At 39.4% G+C, this 25,411-nt stretch overlaps 1 protein-coding gene across 9 annotated transcripts in view; it reads right to left on the bottom strand.

The window, feature by feature from the left end:
* The window catches only part of osbpl6 (oxysterol binding protein like 6), a 139,163-nt gene that overhangs the window by 17,685 nt on the left and 96,067 nt on the right, over window positions 1-25,411 (bottom strand). For 6 of the 9 annotated variants that reach the window (XR_010002346.1, XM_003225691.4, XM_008118209.3 and 3 more), the window contains 9 exons: window positions 24,079-24,244; window positions 19,728-19,858; window positions 16,207-16,314; window positions 10,377-10,514; window positions 8,407-8,494; window positions 5,946-6,199; window positions 2,904-3,041; window positions 2,550-2,613; window positions 2,157-2,235 (listed from right to left, as the gene is read on the bottom strand). Coding sequence is in view for 8 of the 9 variants with exons in the window: in XM_003225691.4 (XP_003225739.2) it covers window positions 2,157-2,235; window positions 2,550-2,613; window positions 2,904-3,041; window positions 5,946-6,199; window positions 8,407-8,494; window positions 10,377-10,514; window positions 16,207-16,314; window positions 19,728-19,858; window positions 24,079-24,244 (1,166 nt within the window). In the remaining variant the exon portion in view is untranslated. The remainder of the gene's footprint in view (window positions 1-2,156; window positions 2,236-2,549; window positions 2,614-2,903; window positions 3,042-5,945; window positions 6,200-8,406; window positions 8,495-10,376; window positions 10,515-16,206; window positions 16,315-19,727; window positions 19,859-24,078; window positions 24,245-25,411) is intronic. The other 3 variants (XM_008118214.3, XM_062969131.1, XM_008118215.3) reach the window with 1 other exon arrangement.

The following is a 25,411-nucleotide window of genomic DNA, read 5'->3' as shown; positions in this document are numbered from 1 at the left end:
AAGAAACAGTGAATTGTCCAAAGTGACTTCCAAACAATGACTTTTAGACCAGAGCTTTGAACCTTTTTCATAGCTCATAATTTTATTAATAATAATAATAATAATAATAATAATAATAATAATAATACTTTATTTTTATATCGCACTCCCATCTCCCCCAGGGGGACTCGGGGCAGCTCACATGGGGACATGCCCAATATCAACATATATTAAAAACAATCATAAATTAAAACCAAGATAAACAATAAAAACATATGAACAGCAAAAACAGCATAAAACAGCATAAAGCATAAACCATAACTTTGGTCCTGGATGAATTAAGCTGAATGGCATAAACTCCAGAATCAGGTGATTAACCACAAAGGACCCACCTACACAGGCATCTAAATCCAGGGCTGGTCTGAACATTGCTGCTTCAGACTGACCCCAAATTTTGTGGAGTGTTTACATGCTTCACTCCTGAACCGTGGCAGCAGCAAGAGCAAAGCCCTGGCCATCCAGTAAGATGGCCCCACTGGACGGTCACCCTTATCTTTTCTGTTGTTTATCACTGTAGCAGCAGCAGGCATGGTGCTCTTGAGGGCTCTGGGCCATCACTTGACATCAAAACTGGCTCGTGAAAAGGAGAGTGATCCCCATCTTTTCCACAGATCATGCTGGCACCTTTGTTTACAGCATGACCCAATTTACAGCCTGTGTAGATATGCCCAAAGAACACCATACAGAATGGTGAGATGGAAAAAGTTTTGCTAGTATCCCTTTCCTAACACAAGGGCCAGCCACATTCCTGACACTTTTGAGAATTCATGTCAATGTAAAACCTTACACTGAATAAGATGCTTCTTATCCTTACCCTCCTATGAGAAACATTTTGATGAAATGCTGACTTTTGTACTGAAGAACATTCTCCAAATTGTCCCAAAATGGGTATTCACAGGCTGTCACAAAAAAGAGGGATCAGGGTTGTTTTCTGCTGCCCTGGAAACAGCAATGGGTTCAAACTACAGGAAAGGAGAATCCACCTGAACATTAGGAAGAACTTCAACAGTAGAACTCTTTGCCTTGGAATGTAGTGGAAGCTCCTTCTTTCGAGGCTGGATGGCCATCTGTTAGGGGTGCTTTTCCTGCATGTAAACCTAAAACCTGTTGGAAATGATAACCTTCTTCACGTCTTCTCTAGCAATGTTTATCTATGACCCTGTTCCTTACTATTTACTCTATGTATGTTCTGGTATGCAGCTTCCTTTACTCTATGGTTCCTGAGAAATTACAAAAGGAGCTGCAGACCACATGCTCTTTCTCTCTCTCTCCTTTTGATTATGTGACCTGTTGATAGTTGTTTTGTTACAAGAGAGATGTTTTAGCCAAATGGCACAGAGAATTATCTCAAACATATCTGAAACTAGACTGATAAGCTTTGTACCTGTGTATGCTGAACACATGAAGGTTGTGAGTAAATCAAATATGTTATTTGTATCAAAGTCTACTTCATTTTTGTCTCTTGAGTGCATGATATAAATAAGTTGTTTTATGGGAGAGTATATATATTTTGGACACTTTTTTTTCGTGTCAGGAGCAACTTGAGTTGCTTCTGGAGTGAGAGAATTGGCCGTCTGCAAGGACGTTGCCCAGGGGACGCCCGGATGTTTTGATGTTTTTACCATCCTTGTGGGAGGCTTCTCTCATGTCCCCGCATGGAGCTGGAGCTGATAGAGGGAGCTCATCCGCACTCTCCCCAGGTGGGATTCGAACCTGGCAGCTTTCAGGTCAGCAACCCAACCTTCAAGTCACTTAGTCCACTATGCCATCTGGGGGCTCCACATTTTGGACCCTGAAAAATATTTCTAAAGCTCTGTTATTTTTTCATGCACTGACAAATTTCTGTTTTCCTAACAGACCAGAGACAACAGGTTATTCAGTCTAACAGCTGAAACCATTGCCTTGCATAATTACATCTAGTTGTATACTACAAGAGAAGATTGTACTCTAAAGGGTTTTTGGCTCTTCTCTGAAAGGTCATGCTTTTCTAAAAAATTATATTCTTCAAATGGTGTTTTCCAAAAGGTTATGAATGCCATTTTCCGAAAAACCCAGACGTGCCCGACTTTCCAGAACAAAATAGAGAATACAAATTAAAGAACAAAGGAACCACTTACTTGGGAAGTGTTACATTCAGGGTTCCAATTGGCAGTATTTCCATCGATTTGCCCCAGAATTTGTTTTTCCACCTGATATCTGAAGAGCAGAACAGAGATTTAGAAATCTGCTCTACATATTACTGTAGCTTTCTACAAATGAAGTTATTTATGTCTCATAGTATAACAAATGATCTAACTCAACCCTGCTTTGAAAAAATAACACTATTCTAAAGACAGAAAACTGTAAGCTCACTTTTTCTGTTTTTAAAGCATGCAAGACCAAAATACAGTAGATCTGATAGTTATCTATAGGTAACTGTTTTACAAAATCCAACACACTAAACTATAATATAAGGCTTTGTTTCTCTTTAATTAAATTTGATCTGTAGGCGTGTGAATTAAAATGTATACCTTGCCAAAACACAAAATTCTTTGATTCACAGTGACAGGCAGAAATAGGTGGGTGGTGGCTAACCTGTAAAAACAAAATATGGTGGTGAGGAATTGTACAAAAAGATGCAGAAGACTTTCAGAATCTTTACATAAGAAAACATATACGCAACTATGTAAACTATTTGAATAAAAACTTGATTAAGCTTTGGAATCTTAAATTTTATCGAATCTATAAAATATTTTAATCCATGCTTTAACAAGTAAATACTTATATTCATATCAGCAAACATTCATAAATCAATATGCAATACCTTAACTAAAAAAGAAGAAATCACATTTTTATTTAAAGGCTAATTTTGGGACTGATTTTACCTGCTCCGAGAAAAAACGAAATCCCTTGTCTTCCCTAATAGACTCATAAGTCTCACCAAGGACAGGGTTAAAAGGCTTGCTTCCAGCTCTGTAATAAGTGGAGGCATATCCTGATGTTGCAAAAGCAGCAATTAGGACCTAAATAAAACAGCAGTAATAGTAAAGGAAAGAGCTGAAAAACTACCCTCTGAACTTGATTGAGAAAAGTAAGGATTATACATACAAATACATCAGTTTTCCCCCTAGGTAATGGGAGTCCCTCTGTCCTTAGTAGTTATTATTGTGGTTGTTGTTATATTTATTTTGAATCCTGCCTTTTCTCCCAATTCAGGACTCAAAGTGACTTACGAAAATGAAAAATGCATTGCTACAAATTCACAACAAAAAAATAAAACGATTTAAGCAATCCAAAAATTAAAACTAAATTTTAGTATACACCATTACATATGCACACAGGCCCCTTCTATTCTGCCATAAAATCCAGTTCAAAGCAGACAAATTAGATTTTATATGGCAGTGTAGAAGGGGCCAGTCTACACAACCAGTGTCCTTGCTGCAAGGGAGGCATAACCAAAAGTTTTTCTATTGTTCAGAAAACTAGGAATGCCAATAATACCACAGGAGATATGCCCAACCCTATTATGCTGACTGAGGAAAAATCTCTCTCATCCTCTCCTGTGGGATGAGGTGCCCTCCTATACCAATGGCTTCCTTTGGATATAGTGCAGTAGCAATGACTGCATATTAGATTAGGGCCCGAATCCTGTTTCATCTGTACAACCCCACAGGATCAAAAGAAACAGGGAAACAAAAGGCAGAGGGGAACGATAGCTGTTTGGTTGGCTGATTTTTGGTGCTTGGCTGCAGGTCCTGGCTCGCAGGGCCTTCAGCCAAGCTCCTGCTTGCTGGGCCAACGAGCATCGAGTGCTTAATGATCGTAGGTCCTGGCTGCCGGGCGTACCATCGAATGCTCAACGGTTGACTATCGAGTGCTCGATGGCTCGTAGGCTTGGCTCACAGGGCCTGGCACTTTGGCACCCAATGCCTGGAGTTTTTTTGTTTTTTTCGGACCTTGGACAGAAAAGCCCATTCATATAGGCGCCTGTTTCCATAAGTGGCAGACGGAAACGGAAATGGGGCCATACGAATGGAACAAACAGAAACTGTATGTAATTCAATACAAATGCACAAGCCTACTGCATATCAGGAGAAACTGACATTTGCAAACTGCAGTATTTTTTCTCCCTGTCGTTTTGGGAGAAGATAATGACAGCTTTTCTTTTGGATCTGAACTAACATTGCCAGCAAGAAGGGACTGTCAAAATGCATGGCATCTAGGATTAACGATCAAGAAGTTTGCGTTCAGCCTAAATACCAAATGAAATTATTGGTTTTAGCTAATCTGGACATGTGTTCTATAAAATATATTGTTCACATTCATAAATTACATTTCTGTTGTTATGAAGGGCCCACACATCAAGAAACTTTAGGACATCTTGTTCGGCATATATAAACGAAAGTGCCGCCCAATCAGGAAATAGAGAGCATCTCTTATAAACTGAGACACCTGCCAGCCCTATAACAGACAGTTTCTTCTGATTTTTGTCTGAAGATCATACCTACCTGAGAAGGCATATAACAAGGAGACAATCTGGAAGTTCTGTGATGGGGAAAGATATATATTTCTCTACAGCAAGAGTTCAAATAAAGTGACTGTCCAGATACCCCAACAACTAGAATGTTTAAGTATTGGCTCTGCTGGCCAGGGCTGATGGGAGCTTCAGTCCAACATCTCAAAGGTTGCATGATTCCCACCCCTGGCCTACAGGGAGCTAGCACTTCCTAAATGCACTGTCCTTAACTTGCCCATACCTCAAATGGAAGTCTGAGAACTGTTGTTTTCATTTTATTAGGCATCTTCTGAGATGCTAATAAAAGAATAAAAACAGCTGAAGTGCAACAACAACAAAATTGATGGATGTGTTCTGCACAGTTAGAGGTAGAGAAGAGCATCTCTCCAGAGATTTATGTTCTTTACAAGCCCTTTGAGATTAATCGCAGACTGTGTTTCTCTATATTTACCAACTCCAGTTCCTAGAACTCTGCTCTTATACAAATAAAATGGAGGCAGACCATCAGGGATTTCTCCTGAGTAAACCACCTGCAGATGAACGCAGGTGGCATTGCAAAGTAGGCTTGCAAAGTGGGATTCCCTGGTGATTCGCTTCTTGTCAAAAGGCAGTGAGCCATGCAGCTGGTTGATGCAAAGGAGGACCAAAACAGCTTTTACTACAGTCTAGGGGTTTTCAAATATGCAAAGTTTTTAACTGCATGCAGACGCGCCTTCATATCTTAAATACTTGTGTTCCTTTGCTGTGCAGACTGCTCAAAACATATCTGACACCTACTTCTGACATCATATTCCCCTTTCAGCATTACTAAGGAAGGTGAGAGACACAAGCAAATGGCTCTTTCCTACTGGCTTCCATTCTGGCTGTAAGTTTTCTCATCCCAAAAGTAACTTTTCAAGCTTCTGGGAAAAACCCAATTTTGTAGCTTAAACATTCCCCCCTTGAGGGCCAGTATGACAGCCAGGAAACCTGCAGATTCAGTGTCAGAAAATTATAACATTGAGAGAACTCATATTACCAGCTCCTCCAACATATTCCTGGGATTTTGACACAACCACTAGGTTTAGTGAAGGGATAAACTAAAGTCGTGTCAATGGTCAAAGGGCATGTAAATATTTGCTCTAAGTGTGGCTTAATACCAGTGTTTAATTTATGAAATGGAATTCCTATATGAATAGATGAAACACTTGCAGTCTGAAAGTCCCTTCCTCTAAGGTTATAGCTCTCCTTAAAGAACCAGTTTGAAGCAAAGGTATTATAATCAGAATCATTATTGAAGTCACATACATATTTTCATCACTTCAGGACTTATCCATCACAAATACAAGGAAAATGGATGACTGCAATGCATCTAGGAGCTCAAAGAAAGAAAAGGGGCCTTATGGGACATGGACCGAGTGTTGTGTCTCACCATACGTTCGTAGGGGTCATCAGATTCAGCAGCCTTATCCAAGAGTTCACTATATTCTAGTTCCTCACAAAGGTGCTGCAAGGTATTCAGAGGCTCATTGAGCTCTACTGGCATGGATACTTTGGAGAGATCCTTTCCAATATTATTTCTCAAAATGTTCCACAAATTGATATTACTAGTATCAGGACAGGGGCTTGGGAGACACGTCCTTCGTCCATTTCTGAAAGCACCTCCTGATAGTTCACCATTAAGTACTGCAAGAGAAACAAGACCAAATGAAAGTAAAAATCTTCCACTGACTTTATATGTTCACATAATAATACATGTATAAGAAATCTGCACACATATGCCTACATATACACTACGGATAAGTTATATAACAATGGTTATTTTAACTATTTTAATTGTTTTTAAACTGATTAGTTTTGTTACTTTGTAGGTTTAATAGATTTATATGTTTTATTTAATTACTTAAACTTTGTGAGTAGTTATAATTTGTTATAGATGTTTTTATCAATGGGGCTATTTGTTCATTTTGTATTGTTTTATGGCATTGAATTTTTGCCATTCTTTGTTGGAAACCGCCCTGACTCCCCTCAGGGAGATGGGGCAGGTTGTAAATAAAGTTGTTATTGTTGGTGTTGGTGTTGTTGTTGTTGTTATTGTATGACACAGCAAACAAAATAGATATGCTGGATTATTATTATTTTTATTATTATTATTATTATTATTATTATTATTATTATTGCTACATCAGGTGCAGGGAACCTGTGACCTTCTACATGTTGCTGAACTGCAGTTATTATAATGCTGGTCAACACACATTTTGGTGCCTCAAAAGTTAGTCCTGTTTCTGGATAGATTTGACCTGCTGATTCCAAAAATGTCACCCGTTTCCTCCTATCCACTCTAGTTTTTGAGACACAGAACATATGACATCTACCAGTCACTATCTGCTCACCCACAGAAAATCATGACAACCATATCATAGAATCATAGAATAGTAGAGTTGGAAGAGACCTCATGGACCATCTAGTCCAACCCCCTGCCAAGAAGCAGGAAATCGCATTCAACGCACCCCCGACAGATGGCCATCCAGCCTCTGCTTAAAAGCCTCCAAGGAAGGAGCCTCCATATGTTAGCAACCAGAGCTCATGCCATCTATCCAATGCAATTTTCAGAAACAGTGTCCCAAATAACTCCAGAAAGACACCAAACAAAAACATTTTTGTTGGTCTGTCCAATCCTTGACTATTGGCCATATTGGTTGGAGCTGATGCCAATTATATTCCAGGCTCATCAAGAAGATTGCAGATTCTCTACACTTGAATTAGACCACTCTTCCATCAGTGTGACACAAGCTCATAAGGAAAGGGACAGTCCATAGTGGTCTTAGTAGGAATGCCTTAAACCCATTACAATATGGCAGAAATGGCAGGGACTCATGCCACTTTTTCCAGCCTGGATCAATTACCTATGCCATACACCACACACATATAAGACTACCACAAAACTTGAGCATAAAATGTCAAGGGATTCCAATTTTTATAAACTATAAAACCAGAGATGAGGGGGGAAAGCATTTTGAAAGGTGATTGGGAGCAACAACAAAAAGTAGCAGTATGTGCTCACACTTTTAACTCCAAATGATTCCTCAGCAGCTTTCCCTACTAATGAAGTTCCAAATGTAGATTTTGTGGATCTCCCATCATGGTGGATCTCCGCTCCCTATAACTTCTTTTCAAATCATATTTTCCTCACTTAACAAACTGGAAAAACATCTGGGTTCTACCATGTACACTTCCAAGTGATCGCTACTTATGTTCTAGATGTGTTACTTACTGGAAAAGTGGAAGCCTTGTGTGTTGTGGCCACTGAATTCAGTGAAGTGGAAACATATGAGGGTGTGAAAAAACAGCAAAAAGAAGTAAAGAGTAAGATGGAGAAAAAGGAATAGAAAAGAACATGGTCAGCTGGCATGCGAGAATAAACCCAGTGATAGTGGATCACTCCTTCATGCCACCCTGAGAATGAGAATGGTGGAGAAAAAGAAGGAAATGTTTGCTGAACTGAGAGAGTTGATGCCTAACAGAATGAGAAGAAAAAGTGCACTAAAATCTGAAAAATGGGAATGAAAAAGAGTAATAAAAGAGGAAAAGCTATGATGGTATTGATGCTGTCATGGGGTGCGAATCAAAAAATATAAAAAGATGAGAAAAATGATCAATCATTGTATAAATGGGAAAAATAAATTAAAAGAGAGAACCCCTTTTCTGCAAGTAAAAAGTGATACAATCTGAATTTGCAAAAATAGCCCTGGGAGGGATTCATGTTGTACTCAAGTGAAGTGACTTCTTACAATTTATATCTATAGCCACTGACATACGTATAAATTGAAACACGGTTATATTGATCAGTTGTATTGGAATATTAACATACACACCAAATATCCCCTACATACTTTGCCGAGAAATATTGTCTGCGACACTGGTGTTGTCTTCAGATATGTTGTCACTGACATCACTGATGTATGATTCATCATCGGAAGCCTAAAAAAGAAAGGGAAGACACTAAATAAAACTAATGCTAGCAGCAGCCAATGTGTCCATAAATCCAAGTCCCTTACGATACATGTTTCCAATTCATCTCCAGCCTCAACCCCTTCTCAAATCTCTTGCAAGCATTGTATCTTCTCAGTTAATATACTTCAAAGTGTGCTTCAATCTGTGCCTTCACAGCATGCCAGGCAATTCAGCTCTGGGAAACTCTAGCTGACCCATATTAATGGGACCACCTAAAGAAACAGATACTTGATGGTCCTATCTAATTATCTATCTTATCTATCTGGACACCTTAAGAACATATATTTCCTCCACAACCCAATATACATAAGGTACAAATTATATTAAAATTGCCTGTAGAACAATGATAGAGAAAATGTGGTCTACAGGCCAGATGTGGCCCAGAACTTTCCTTTAATAGGTCCCAAGTCTATTCTCAACCTGATAACTTCCTCTACTTTCTCTAAACAGAGAATGCCACAACATTCAAATCATTAAATGATTGTTAATGCTGAATCCAAACTACCCTTCATTCACACATACCTCAAATTAGGGTTTGGTTGTCATAGCCAACCAGATTACAGAAAGATAGTAGGTAGAGGAGAAAAGCCTTGTAATGTGTGAAGAGAAAAATGCTTTCATCTATAACTCTCTAAAACCTGCTCCCAGTCTCCCACAAAATTGTATCCTCTAGATCAGTGGTTCTCAACCTGGGGTCCCCAGATGTTTTTGGCCTACTCCTTCCAGAAACCCCAGTCAGTTTACCAGTTGTTAGGATTTCTGGGAGTTGAAAACCAAAAATATCTGGGGACCCCAGGCTGAGAACCACTGCTCTAGATTGTTGTCCTACAATTCCTGTTTCTCCTGATCACTTGCCAAGGACTGATGGGAGCTTTGGTCCAAGAGGTAAGACTGGAAAAAGTTATTCTGGACCATGGTTTGGATAATCAATCTAATCCAGTGTGGAAACCTGTAATGTTTATATCTAAGCCCAGAACTGCTTTTAAAATGTAATATATTACAGTGAAAGGTCCAGGTCCATAACCACCAGTGATTCATTGCCACTATAGTTACACATTTTTGAATGTTAACTCAGCTTTCCCACTTCCTAAAAGTAGCTTACTGTTCACATACAAGGGATACCTTCCAAGACCATGGGCACCTGAAGCCACAGATTATAGCGAACTTGAAAACCTACACTTTGATTATACTTAAGCCAGAAGTATACCGAAGAACAGACCTGGAGGACCTAGAGAAGCCCACAGATACTTCCAAGAGGATTTTTTTTGAGGGGGAGCATGCATAAGTGAAATCATGAATATCGAATCCAGGGATAAGTAGCTTGAACAGTATTTCTTTCTAAAATAGTCAGACTACATCAAGCCACTGAGATCACCCAATGCCTCACTGATTCTGGGCCCATGTCCGTAGCTTTTGCTCTTTCCTTTAAAAAAAAGATACATGAATAGTGCTGTCTCTCAACATGATTTAAAGAAAATGTAAATTGTTCTTTGATTCTGGACTAACCCCCTTCAAATTGGCAGCACTATTATATAGCACTCAGTTATCAATTCTCCATCTTCAAACTGCTTCACATGACTTCAGTAATTCTTACAGAAACTTTATATAATAAATAAGAATAATCACATCCAGTCTTGTGCAAGAGATGGAGAGTATGTCGTGCCTGAGGGCAAAGATGAGAAATTTTTATCTTTTTGGACTACAGTCCCAAGAAGCCTTCACACACTGCCAGTGCCTATGCTGGCTGGAGGTGGAACTGAACCAAAGATTATGTCCTAAGATTTAGTCCTTTAATTACCCATGTTATAGGTATTGTAATAACCAGTAGACCCACAGAATAAAGACTAACCTCATTTTCTGATGAGCTTGCAGACAGAAGCACTTCTTGTGCATCAAAGAATTCAGAGACCGATTCAGACATGGAGAGGCGGCTCTCATGAGAAACTTGCTGGGAGAGTGGGAGGCTGACATGGATCTGTTCACCGGACTGTAACATAAAGCACACAAGCACATGCATGAAGTCAAATCAATGTACACATGGCACCAGGCAAGGATGGCCAGTGGATATGTACCATTCCTCTCAATGCCATTCCTCTCAAGCATCACTGGAGCCTCCATTCAACTAAAAGCAGAAAGGGAAGAATGGAGGTAAAGTCCCGAGTAGATCCACTGCCCCCTCAGCAGCACCAAATCCACCAGCCATTCGATGCCAGAGACAACTCAAGATCTTGCCCAGTCAAAATAGTTTTGTGTGCAGATGACTTTGCTTCATCTCTATCTGATCTCTCTTTTTCCCCCTTCATTCAAGATTCAGAAAGGAAACTGAAAGTCTCCTATGAACTTGGAAAACATGAAATTTAGGACAGAGGGAAGCCATTTTGCAAGAATATACTAAGGGCTAAGGGTATACTAAGGGTATACTAATATACATGGACAAATCATTCCATGTTTCGCAGGTTTGTCACTATTAATACACATACATGCAGCATCTCAATGTAATGTTGCAGGACATATTTACTCCTACAAGGAGTATTATTTTATTTTATTTTATTGGTCAACCTTTCCTGCCAAGCAAGACTTCACACTTGTCCCAACAAATCTCACACTGCATTCAACTTTTGAAAAAATTTCCCTACAATGATTTGACAATACCTTATTTTGGTTTGTTTTTTAAAAAATAAACAAATAAATATAGCCATTCTAAAATATATATCTAGCTTCAACTGAGCATGCTAATCCCTCCTGAATGATCTTGTTTTGATTGCAATCCTGTGAGCAATCACTATATGAAATTGCTATTAGAAGGAGTGATGTTTATCTTTTATTTACTTTAAGCCATTTTAACCCAACCTTTCAGCTCAAAATATTCCCATGTGCACTTCCCTGCTGCACCACATGAACACAACCCTAGTGCAGTATTTGAAATCTTTGATTTTTTAAAAAACCTGTCTAGTTTTTTCTTTTCAGTTCGGAGTATACGTAAAGGTAAAGTTTTCCCCTGACCTCAAGTACAGTCATGTTCGACTCTGGGGGTTGGTGTTCATCTCCATTTCTAAGCCGAAGAGCCGGCATTGACTGCAGACGGCTCCAAGGTCTTGTGGCTGGCATGACTGCATGGAGCACCGTTACCTTCCCGCCAAGGCAGTGCCTATTGATCTACTCACATTTGCATGTTTTTGAACTGATAGGTTGGCAGAAGCTGGGGCTAACAGCGGGAGCTCACCCCGCTCCCCGGATTTGAACCACCGATCTTTCGGTCAGAAAGTTCAGCAGCTCAGTGATTTAACCCGCTGCCCCATTGGGGGCTCCTTAGCTCCGAGTATATGCATTCTTTAAATATTTTAAAGAGCTAAAGTAAATAGTTTACCTGTGCAGAAATATTTATTTCCCTGTGGCAAAATTCATCCTGCTCATGATATGTAGTTTAAAAAAACCCACCGCACTAAAGGCAGACATAGCTTAATATAACAACACGGAGGCACTTGTGTCAATTATTCCAAAGAAAAGAATGTGTCATAGAAGCCTTTATACAATGGTCTAGGTCACCCTGGCTCTGCGGCGCTGAAGGAGTAACTTTTATACAGATGTCTTACACTGGGCAAAATGTCTTCTCCTTCCTCTGAATTCTATTCATCCAGCTTCTATTCAAAGAGGATAAAATAAATTTCTTTTGTGATCAAGTCAAAAGGCTAAAATCAGCAAGGACATGATCATGCCTTCTAAGAGTCTTATAAGCTTATGTGATATTTCCTTGTTCTAACTTGAAAATTGACTCTCTTGAATAAAGATGGAAGGGGAAAAAAGTATTACTACAATTTACAGATTAGTTTTACAGGACATTGGCACTGCCTAAAGTATGCTAGGAAGAAAACATAATTATATCCCAATACATGCATTAACATATTTCTTTTCCAACTTTCAGGACAGTAGACATGGGATCTTGTAACTAGTTAAAGACCAACAGTAGAGAGCTGAATAAATAAGTGAAGGGATCTAAGAAGTGGGATCGCTTGAGGAGTTGTACTGGAAAGACCTGATACCTTAAAACTTGTTTTTCACAGAGCAAGGAATGAGCAGTGAGACATCCATATTTGAGAACGAGAACAAATTATTCAGAATGGATGAACTCCAAAAGGATGAGTAAGAATTGAAAAGGTAAATTTAATTTTGGCAAACAACCCTAACTTCACATATACACCGACAGCATCCAAAATGCTAGCTATGACTAATGAGGAAAGATCAAGGGGTCACAGTGAGAATGAAAATGCTGAGCCAGCCTATGGCTGCTGTGAAAACAACAAACACCATGCTATGGATTAAGAGGAATAGTACTGAAAATAATCTCTCATAATGTATTTATACAGTGAAGCTGCATGAGAAATACTGCCTCTGATGTGATTGCCATCATTCAAGCAAGATCTTCCAGGAAAGTGAAGAAAAGGATGGCCCAAGCTATTAGAGAGCTGCTGCAATTGCTTTTTTGAGAAAAAGATAAAAGTTTGAACTGGTTCTGATAAGGGCATGAATGGAAGGCATGATAGACATTTGCAAAATTAGCTATAGCACTGGGAAAGTGGGTAGACATTTTTTTCAGCTCATAGCACTAAAATCTAAGATCCATCCAATGAGTCTGAGTGGCAAGAGATTCAAGACAAACAAATGGGAGATCTTTTGCCGAGTATTTGGATGATGCAGGGAATTAGCTGCCATGAGAGGTAGACAACTGTGGGTGGTTCAGATGGGTTAAAAATGGGAGCTAAGCAAATTGCTTTCAATTAGCTGGTATGAGAGCAGGGCCGGCCCTAGGTAATTTTCAAGTGTAAGTGAACAGAATATTGGTCCCCCCCCCAAACTAATCACTGAAAAATAAAAGCGTTGGATAAGTGAAAATGTTGGATAATAAGGAGGGATTAAGGAAAAGCCTATTAAACATCAAATTACATTATTAATTACAAATTACAAATTACATTACAAATTAAGCACCAAAACATCATGTTTTACAACAAATCAACAGAAAAAGCAGTTCAATATATGGCAATGTTATGTAGGAATTACTATATTTGCAAATTTAGCACCAAACATTGAACTGGGATATAGGGCAGTGTGGACTCAGATAACCCAGTTCAAAGCAAATATTGTGGGTTATTCTGCTTTGATATTCTGGGTTATATGGCTGTGTGGAAGAGCCCTGAGGGTTCTTCCACACAGCTATATAACCCAGAATATCAAGGCTGATAATCCATAAGTATGTTTCAGTGTACTTGGAATACACGAAGCGTGTTTAAGAACCAGTCCAAGAGTCCAGAAGATCCTTGTCTCCCCATATTACCATCATCCCACTTTCTTTGCTAGTTAACCTGAACCCAGTATGCTTTATTATGCCAATTGTTTGCTTTAGATCAGGCATGAGGCAAACTTTGGCCCTCTGGGTGTTTTGGACTCCAACTCTCACAATTCCTAACAGCCTACCGGCTGTTAGGAATTGTGGGAGTTGAAGTCCAAACACCCGGAGGGCCGAAGTTTGCCCCATGCTTGCCATAGATAGTTGAGCAAATAGTTTTCATGGTTGCCCCTTGCTGTTAGGAATTGTGGGAGTTGAAGTCCAAAACAACCGGAGGGCAGAAGTTTGTCTATCCCTGCTGTAAAGTAAACAAATGCAACTTGGCAGCACTTTTAACTGCCATGACTCAATGCTATAAAATCTTGGTAGTTTCAGAAAGTCTTCGGACCAGTGACTCCCTCCCTCAAGCCCAGGTGTCTGAAGTAACCAATCAAGAGGCCGCACTTCAGCCCTTCCTGGGAGCGCTCGGAGAGCTCCTTCAACCCCCTCCCAAACCCCCCGAATCCCGTCTTATGGCGCTGAGGAGTCGGGCGAGGACTTGGGGCTGCTGCAGGAAGTGCCACAGGTCGAAGGGACTGCCCGCCTTGGCCATTCCATAAACACCCCCATCACCCTGGCCCCCGCTTTCCATGCCTCTGCCCTCCATTCCTCACCAGCGCTGGGAGCAAGCTGTGGCCGCCATGCCTGAATTTGAGTGGCCTCCTCCTCAGGCCACACCCCCAGGGAGGAGACTTCAATTCCCAACAGCCTCACTGCTTTGGCTGATGCTCTGTGATGTCTCATGGGCCTTGTAGTCCCGTTCCTAGTACTATTGTGGCAGATGAGGAGGAAAACATGGGATTTCCACCGGTTCAGCCAGAATCGGAGCCCCTGCACCTGGAAGATGTTTGCCCTCAAGAAGTCAGCCAAACAAACCTTGGGCAGAATTCTCCCCCGTTTTCTCGAAAGGACAATTATAATAGAGATAGAGGCGCTAGGGAGGCGAATCGCCGGAGCGCCACAATCGCAGCCAAACAATTAGCTGATTAGGTCTGCTTCCCTTGGGAAATTCTAAGGAGTCATGCATCTGGACAGAGTTGGGTTTCACTTCTAGTTCTCCAGGGAAAGTGTTCTTCTGGCGGGAAACGAGACCCTATTTAGGTGTTTTGCCGCGAAGGAAACCTTGCGGAGTCAACTCGTCAGCTTGAGGAGTGAGATCGTGTGTGGACTTCGTAATCCCCAGTTCCTTGTTTCCCAGACCAAGTTCCAAGCCTGCCTTGTTCCCTGTTTGACCGCGGACCTCGCCACGGACCTTATTCTTGCTTCTTGTTGCCTCGTATCAAGTCTTGTCTAGCCAAGTATCAAGTTTGTTTTCCAGCCTTGTTGTCAAGCTTCAATGGACTAAAAGACCTTGTCATCTCCCCACACTTTGCTTGGCAAAGTGTGTGTTTCGGTTATTGGATTATAACTTTGGACTCTAATATCACATATTGGACATTGTTTTCCTGGACTATATTTGACCTTTCCTGAAAGGTCTACTTCTGAACTATATTCTTCACTTGTTTTTATTGACTTTATATATTTCTATAATAAAGATATTAGATAGAATCCGGCCTCTGCGCATGGTTATTGGTGTTCTGTAGCCTGGGTCTTGACATGCTCGAGGTTGGTGGAAACTGAAGTCCAAAACACCTGGGTCACCACCGAAGCTTGGGACACACTTGAAGGAAGTGACTCTGTGCCTCTGCTTTAAAGTGAAGGCACCTCGGTGCCACGTTTAACTGCCCTGGTGGCCCGGCTGCTGCGGAGGCCAGGCCAGGCTGCGGCTGCAGAGTCAGGAAGGCCACGCCTGGGCAGAGGTGCCTCAACGGGGGCCCCTAGGCACTCACTAGAGGATGGTGCCTTCAGCAACCGCATACTTCGCCTAATGGTTGAACCGCCCCTGTATGAGAGGCAGACAATTATGGGTAGTTCAGATAGGTTTAAAAGGGGAGTTAAGCAAATTGCCTACAATATAAGGCTAGAAGTGGTTACATATTAACTCCAGAATCAGGCACAGTGTTCCTCTTGGAAGGAGGTATCTCATTGGCCATGAATCCCAGGATATGGGATTAGATAGCCCTTGGGTTTGGCCAAATTTAAGTCCTCATGTAAAACCTTCCACTTCCCAACAGACTTTCCCAAAGGATATTTAACATGAACCATAGCTAAATACATTTATGAACACGGCTAGAACACTCTTGAAAATGAGCTCATCCCACTGCTCGCAAGGTTTATCAAACAGAACAATTTAGTCATTAGTAGCAATTAGCAGGATCTGACTACAGTAAAGTCCATTAGATCAATGCCAAAGTCTTACCTCATCAGGGCTAGGGATAATATTTACACTGACAACCTGATCACAAAGAACAGAGTCTGAATGTATTCTGTTCAAGCGACTCCTTAGTTCAGCATTCTGGTTGAGAGCCTTAAAATAACAAGAATTGAATATTTACATTCAAATTCACAAAATAGCAAAAATAAATAAATAATCAGAGTGAAGTCACTAGTGGTCCTATACTCTGGCCAGAAGCACAATGAAAGACATTTTCCAGAATAGATTGTTTCCTTGCTTTACCATTAGTGGGTATGATTCCATAAAAGCTTATATCAGTTTAACTGTGGCGACAAGGAACAGTTTCACAAAACAGCTGAGCACTGTCTCTAACATATACCTCTGCTCTGTTTAAATAACGTTAAGGACTAAGACAAGATGAAATACAACCATGACAGCCTTTGAATCTGATTGGAGCAGTGATAAAAGGAAGAGAGTGCTTAGTCCTTTCATGTTAAATATATTTTTCCAGTCAAAATTGCTTCTCTAGATGTTTTTTCATCAGTGAAAGAAAAGATATGGGGCTAGGACTTATTTTTTGTCTTTTAAAAAAATCATTGGCAAAATGGATTAAACACTCTTCCTTGCTGCTCCAATCAAATCTGAACCCTCGCCACATTTGCATTTCATTTTTTAAAATGTTGAGAAGCTTTTCCCATTCCTCATTGCATTTTGCCTTAAGACTGCAATCCTGTACATTATTCTTTGGGAATTAAGTAATCCATTGAGACTTGGTTCTGGATCAGCATGCATGGATTGGACTGCAGTATGAATTGGTAATGGAAATGCACCCTCAGCCTTTCCTTGGTTCTTTGATTGATGTGAGACAATGGAAGAAGAAACCAGGGAACGTCTATTGTAGGAGAACCTGTTTAATTTTGCACATATGCTCCATTTACATAGTGATGTGCATAGAATAATAGAATTGGAAGAGACCTCGAGGGCCATCCAGTCCAACCCTTTTCTGCCAAGAAGCAGTAAAATCGCATTCAAAGCACCCCCGATTGATGGCCATCCAGCCATCTATCCAAAGAAGGAGCCTCCGCCACACTCCGAGGCAGAGAGTTCCACTGCTGAACAGCTCTCACAGTGAGGAAGTTCTTCCTAATGTTCAGGTAGACTCTCCTTTTCTGCAGTTTAAAGCTGTTGTCCCGCGTCCTAGTCTCCAGGGCAGCAGAAAACAAGCTTGCTCCCTCCTCCCTAAGACTTCCCCTCACATATTTATACATGCATGAAAATATATGGGGAAAGGACATTTTTTTGCCTTAAAAAAAAAAACACTCTTCCTTGCTGCTCCTTCCTTGCATGTATATTTGAAACTATATGTTATTTTGTATCAGGATCCAATAAGTTACATGTGATTCAACCTTTATGTTTAGATTTGTATTTTTATTATGGATTAAACCAAACTTTTTGCACTTCACCCAATAGTAGCCAGCTCTTTTGCAATGAGGCAGGAAGAAACAATTACTGAACCACTTTAATTTTCTGCAAGGCACATGCAAAGACCAATTTCACAGATTTACTACAAGTGAGATAAAATGTGAAAAAATGTATGTTGTTTAATGAATCCGTTAAATAGGTTAGACACTCAAGTCAGTTTCCATAGAAGAGGTACCTGCATTACCATCTATATTATAAGCGATATTGCAAAAAAGTAGTGCAACGGCAGTGAGAAAGCAGGAATGAGACTGATGAGATTTTGGTAGACAGTTTTGAAGTTGCAGAAATGAAGCAAGAGAAAGACAAAACACGAGTAAGAAGTGAAACACTCATTTGGTATGTAATTGGAAACTTCTTTTGCCACTCCTCTTTAGCATCAGGGACGACAGAAAGAGATCCCTTATAAGAAATTCTCAAAGACAATAGACAGGTACAAAATGGAAACAAAACCTCATGCCTTGCACTATGACTTATGGTTATAGATAGCAGTAAAATCATTGGCAGAAAAAAACTGCCTGGGGAATCTCAAGATTTTTCTTTGGCTTCTGCTAAGAAAAGCTTACAAATATATAGAACGATCCTCAAAAACAACTGTGATGGCAGTCATCCTCTTTGAAGGAAGTGACACATATATGAAACCCTCAACTATCTTTAAAAATTCTGTTTTCCCTACTTCTTATCTGTCTATTCCTTCCCCCCTCCAACCACTATCATTCAAGGAAGATTTATACTTGAAAAAGCCAAATACTAATGCATAGCATTAGGTTACAAAGAAATACACAGCAGATGAAGCAGAACAAAGGTCAAATAAAAAAGAAAGACTGCAGGCCAGACAATTATGGAATGTAAACATAGGCAAAAGTGTCACTTGCGCAGATCTTACTGTAAGGAAGAATAAAAAGTTGTGAAAAAAGGAAGTTGGGCTGTATCCACATACTCATCAATCACATTAAAATGCAATTGAAGAAGGTAACACAAGCCCAGGAAAGTTAGTCATACAAGATCCCACTGTTCCAGGCAGTAATGTATCTCATTTTGCTTAAATGTGAAAACAGAAAGGAGGCTGCTCAACAGCACACATATAGAGAGAGAAAAAGCAAGAGCAATATATTGGGTGGTTTGCCACACATGCAAGAAACCACCTGAAACTAAACTAACAGCAGCAGGGGAAATCTTATACAGTAGAGTCTCACTTATCCAACATAAGTGGGCCAGCAGAATGTTGGATAAGCAAAAATGTTGGATAATAAGGAGGGAATAAGGAAAAGCCTATTAAACATCAAATTACGCTATGATTCTACAAATTAAGCACCAAAACATCATGTTTTACAACAAACTGACAGAAAAAGCAGCTCAATGCACAGTAACGTTATGTAGTAATTACTGTATTTACGAATTCAGCACCAAAACATCGCAATGTATTGAAAACATTGACTACAAAAACATGAACTACTAAAAGGCAAACTGCGTTGGATAATATAGAATGTTGGATAAGTGAAGGCTGGATAAGCGAGACTCTACTGTACTACTCTTTTGATTTGATTGATTTTTTTTTTTTGCAACAAAAGCAATATCTAGACACAAAGTTGACGCATTTTGTACTTTTATACATACATCTTTCTATTTGCACATTTTTTAAAACTCTTAGCAACATGTGAAACAATGGGCCAGAATTCTAACTACAGTAGATCCACCAACTGGGTCGGTCTTTCCTCCAGATATAGGAAAATCTCAGTAATTTGATAGGTCTAACTCAGGTGTGGGCAAACTTCGGTCCTTTAGGTGTTTTGGAATACAACTCCCACAATTCCTAACATCCAGTAGGAATTAAAGTCCAAAATATCTGGAGGGCCGAAGTTTGCCCATGTGTAGTCTAACTTCATCTTGGACTAACAGTAGAATTTAGATGATAAATAGACTGGGATAAAAATACATTTGTGTTATATCGTATTATTTATTTTGTGAAAGCTAGGTGGTGCCTAATGTGTGTGCCAACACTGATGCCAATTATAGACATTTCAAAGCCATCTGCAAATATGGCAAGCACCCATAAAAGAACTTACCTGAGAAAGAGATTGTCGGAGACGTGTTATCTGTGTGCTATGTCCTGTGAAATCATGTTCTGAAACCATCTGTTTAAGCTTTTCCTTCTCTATTGCAATGCTATTGAAGGCAGACTTCAGAAGAGAATGTACTGGAGAGAAACAAGAAAGTCATTAGTGTACATAGTAAAAGTAAAGGTTTTCCCCTAACATTAAGTCCAGTCATGTCTGACTCTGGGGGTTGGTGCTCATTTCCATTTCTAAGTCGAAGAGCCGGCGTTGTCCATAGACACCTCCAAGGTCATGTGGCTGGCATGACTGCATGGAGTGCCGTAACCTTCCTGCTGGAGCGGTACCTATTGATCTATTCACATTTGCATGTTTACTAACTGCTAAGTTGGCAGAAGCTGGGGCTAACAGCAGGAGCTCACCACCGCTCCCCGGATTTGAAATTCCGACCATTCGATCAGCAAGTTCAGCAGCTCAGTGATTTAACCCACTATGCCACTGAGGGCAGATATTTGTATTAGTGTACATACCCTGTTTCCCTGAAAATAAGACATCCCCAAAAAATAAGACCTAGTAGAAGTTTTGCTGAATTGCTTAATATAAGGCCTCCCCCGAAAGTAAGACCTAGCAATGTTTTTGTTTGGAAGCATGCCTGGCGCCTGCCAAACAAAACACCATAGCATGCAGGATTGGTAAATGTACATAATAATAATAATAATAATAATAATAATAATAATAATAATAATAATAACAATAAAATTATTTTATTTCCCAGAGGGACTCGGGGCGGCTTACTTACCAGTTGTATATGGAAATAATGGTAGTAACAAGAAATTATTGACAGGAGTCACAGTTTGTCTGGTTTAGTTATGTTGGTTTGTGATGACAACTACTGTACAGTATAGAATATTTTTTTGTTCAACAATGAATATGAATTCTTCTTCATGGAAAAATAAGACATCCCCTGAAAGTAAGACCTAACGCATCTTTGGGAGTAAAAAATAATATAAAACACTGTCTTATTTTCGGGGGAACACGGTAGCAGTACTTTAAACCGGCAGAGTTTTGATAGTTGATTTCTAGAATTCGATCCTACAGCAGAAATAAGTAGTATTTGCGGGTTTTGCAAACATCACCTACAGGGCCGTAGCCAGAAAAAAATTTCCAGGGGGGTTTTGAAAATTTCGGGGGGGGGGGGGGGTTTAACCCCTAGCACACACCCCTCTCCGCTACAAACCTGTCGATATCTGCTTGAGATAGTGCCTGAAGGGACTCTTAATGTTTAGTGTCTCATAGACTTAGCATGGGGATTTGGTTAACCAGTTAAAATTCATGAGTAAACCAGGTTTTTTTATAACCTGAAAAATTTCGGGGGGGGGGGGTTGAACCCCTAAAACCACCCCCTCGCTACAGGCCTGATCACCTACAATGTTTGGGTTTCCAATGTAGGATTACCATGGAAACATGAAAAATGGTCAGTGGGTATGTGATGATATTTATACTGGAATGTAGTGCTTTCCTGTTAAATTCTCTCTTCCAAAGCAGGTAGTGAGTATTATCAGCTCTTCATGATTTAAAACTGAATTACTAAACACGGTGATTTTGAAAATGAATCCCTGCCTTTGACAAGATAAGATTCTAAAAGCAAATGTTTCCAGTTGTACATTTTTGCAAAACATTTTCTAAAATAGAGCTGGATTATGTAAGTTTTGTGAAACTGCTTTTAGCCCATGTTGCTTTGACTTATAATTACTACACAAAGTTTGATATTATAAATCTGTAATTTGAAAAACCCTTACAAAAATGTTGGTACAGTATATGCAATATTTATAGAAAAAATGTGTTCCTCAGAAAATGTTTGCAAAAATGACAAAAGATGCCAATACAAGCATCCCTCTTTCCCATCTATTAATACACTTAATTAAGCACTGTTTAATATCTAGCAGTCATCAATCTAGGCAGAACATATGTCCCATTTTTGCCATCAAAGATATAAACCAGGGGTCCCCAAACTAAGGCCCGGGGGCCGGATGCGGCCCTCCAAGGTCCTTTACCTGGCCCCCCACCCTCAGTTTTATAATATATTTTTATATCAGTTTTAATAATATAATATATTGTATATACATATAATATTGATAAAAATATTATAATGTTATACATTATAATACTAATAATAATACCATATAATCATATTAATTATATGTTATATATTACATATAGTATTACAGTATAGTGCTATAGTTCAATATAGTAATGTATAATGCTAATATTGTGCTATGCTAATAATATAATATATTGTATGTACATACAGCTGCTTTGAGTCCCCTTCATGGTGAGAAGCGTGGGATATAAATGTAGTAAATAAATAAATAAATAGTTTTAGATTTAGGCTTGCCCAAAGTCTGAAATGACTTGAAGGCACACAATAACAACAACAACAACAACAACAATCCTAATTAACTTGACTATCTCATTGGCCAGCAGCAGGCCCACACTTTCCGTTGAAATCCTGATAGGTTTATGTTGGTTAAGATTGTTTTCATTTTTAAATATTGTATTGTTCTTTCATTGTTGTTGTTGTTGTTGTTGTTTTGCACTACAAATAAGACATGTGCAGTGTGCAAAGGGATTTGTTCGTATTTCTTTTTCAAATGATAATTCGGCCCCTCAACAGTCTGAAGGATTGTAGACCGGCCCTTTGCTTTAAAAGTTTGAGGACCCCTGATATAAACCTTTGATGGAACTATCCAAACCTTTGGACTCAACTCCAAAATATTTAAAGCTCATTTAAAGTATGGATGAAAATCTGGAATGGGTAACACTATCCCAATGTCATGGAAGCCACCACCACTATTGTACCCAGATTTCACTTTACATAAAAGAAAACTAACCCTATCATTTGATCAAGCAGCTCAAAGCATACATGTGCACCCCAATTCAAATATTACAACAATCAAGCTTTGGGGGTTTTTTTTGGGTTTTTTTTTTTAAGTTTGGGTAAGTGGTGGCATAGTGTGTATGTGGGGGGGGGGGCAGGGAAACCAATTTGGTGGAAACTTTGGCAGATGATACTTTTTAACTGAGTGAATCTGGTTTAAAGTCCTCTAACCTGCAAAGTCATATAACTTAATCAGTGCATATTCTATATATAGTGTGTTAAAATGATTGCCTTGCAAGATGATACAACCTTTTAAAATTATAATGTCAAATGCCTGGGAGACAATGTTATTAGACAACAAGTAACCATGAATAATAAAAATAAATAAAAGAGCAATATTAAAATCTGTGGAGAGCAGGGTTGCTAGAAAAGGTTCAGGCTATTTCTTTCCAAATGTTTTGACCGTATGCCCAACCTCTGAAATATAGAGCTTAGAAATGTTACTGTCCTGGGAGTAGAGTTTCCATGATCCCCAGTCAATAATGTAAAAGCTATTGCAAACTGGATGGGTAGGTTGGAGAAAAGTTAAAAGGCATTTTAAAGTCAAACATCATATCCAAAATCTTTGTATCTTTAGATACAAATTTATTCAAAGCCCATTCTCCTAACAAAACACAACAAAGTGAAGCCTTCCAGATGTTAATGTAATGACGAGGAATATAGGAGTCTTAGTCCAGCATCGGAGCTCCTGGTGGAGCAGTGGGTTAAACCCTTGTGCCGGCAGGACTGATGACTTGAAGGTTGGGTTGCTGACCTGAAGGTTGCCCATTTGAATCCAACCTGGGGAGAGTGTGGATGAGCTCCCTCCAGCTCCATGCAGGGACATGAGAGAAGCCTCCCACAAGGATGGTAAAAACATCAAAACATCTGGGCGTACCCTGAGCAACATCCTTGCAGACAGCCAATTCTCTCACACCAGAAGCGACTTGCAGTTTCTCAAATCACTCCTAACACGAAAAAAAATCTGGAGGGTCCCATAAAATGGTGGGTCGGATTAAGCCCATGGGCCTTGAGTTTGACACGTGTGTTCTAAGAGATACAAACTCAAATATCTGAAAAGGTTCAGGAGATCTGTGATTTTAACATCTCCTATCAAGAGGGTTGCTGAATAGAGAAAAAATTAAAAGCAATTCACTCACATGCATCCACTGTGGATATACATAACATGATGGGGGAAGTAGCTTCTATGCAACTGCAGGTGGGTTTGAAAAGGGCTGGAGAGTGCAAATGAAATCTATAAAATGAAGCAATGATTTTCCTGAAGACTAAGAGGAGGAAATGGAAACCCTCAGCAATTGCCCATGCAATGTTTTCATTTCTTTTCCCAAAGGTGCCAGAAGCAAACACACACTGGACAAAGCTGCCTAGTTACATCAATTGCACAGTAATTTTCCAATGAGTTTCCTCTAGTACATGTGTCCTTACCTTTCTGTGCCATGAGACAAAATTCTTCCTGGAGTTTGATGTAGTCCGTGGAAGTTTCCAGGGGGTCAGCTACGTGACTTGGTGGCATCTGAAATTCGATGTCCGCACAGAGGTTAGGATTGGATGAATGGAGGCGAACAGGAGACATGGTGGAACTGAAAGGGACCTACATTGAAAAGCAACAGATACACAACACTGTTTTGCCAATTTTCATAATGCTTAATATTCACAAATATTTGGACACTTTTGTTGAGAGGTATCTTCATAGCAGGAGTATTTTGAGACAGATGGATCCTAGTGCTGATATGACACTGCTCTTAAACTGAAATTGCAAAGTGGGATTATAACTAACTTCCCACATGTTTCTGGAAAGGGGAAGTACATTTTCACTTTGTTCTTTTCATGGGCAGTCCGGTTAATAGTACTATTCTCTTTAAAAGTAGTCTGATTTTGAGATCAGTAGTGATTTACTGGGCAGCTGAACCTACGTAACACATCCTCAATATCTAGGCACCATTTTTGTCTTCATCTAAAATTGAGTGGGATGTATGTGTACATAATATGAAATGAAAATTCAACTTCCCATCATTGCCATTTCATCTCAATAGTGCCTGAAAATGTATTATTATTATTATTATTTTATTATGACACAGCAAACAAGATAGATATCCTGGATTTCATATCACAAAATCACAAGTCGAACACTTCCCAAGTGTCTAGGACTGTGTGATGTATTTTTGGATGATGCATGCATTATTATTATTATTATTATTATTATTATTATTATTATTATTATTATTATTATTATTAAAATAAAGACCACAGTTCTGTTGGGCAGCTACAAATGTGCAGCTACCATATTTATTAAACTAAAATTCTAAAAATGCAACTATAATAGTTACTAAACTAGGATCATGAACGCATAGCTCTAAGTTACCCATCTGTAATTTCCTCATGGGATTCTGGCCAGCATAATAGGAACGTAACACCTAACGTTACTAATATTTTTAAATAATATTTTTAAAGACCATTCTGGTGACTATCATAAACTGCTTTGTTCAAACGTTAGTGACCAGAAAAGACCTTTATTGTTTATATATCCCATGAGAGTAGAGGTATAATGCTATTATATTATCCTTCAAAGGGTAGACACATACACATATAATGCTTTAGTGTGGTTTAAAATAAACTAATAATAAATAAACAGGTGACAAAAATGATGGTGCCAATTGCAGACATTATCCTCCATGTGTTATATGATAGGTTCATCTGTTGACCTCAAAGCTTCTCGTCGCAAAAACAAACAAACAAATAAAGCACTAAGGTTTAGTGC

This window comes from Anolis carolinensis, chromosome 1, assembly GCF_035594765.1.
Source record: "Anolis carolinensis isolate JA03-04 chromosome 1, rAnoCar3.1.pri, whole genome shotgun sequence".
In the NCBI taxonomy this organism is placed as follows: Eukaryota; Metazoa; Chordata; class Lepidosauria; order Squamata; family Dactyloidae; genus Anolis; species Anolis carolinensis.
The sequence above is the reverse complement of the archived record's forward strand: the minus strand, read 5'-3'. Positions and strand labels throughout refer to the sequence as shown.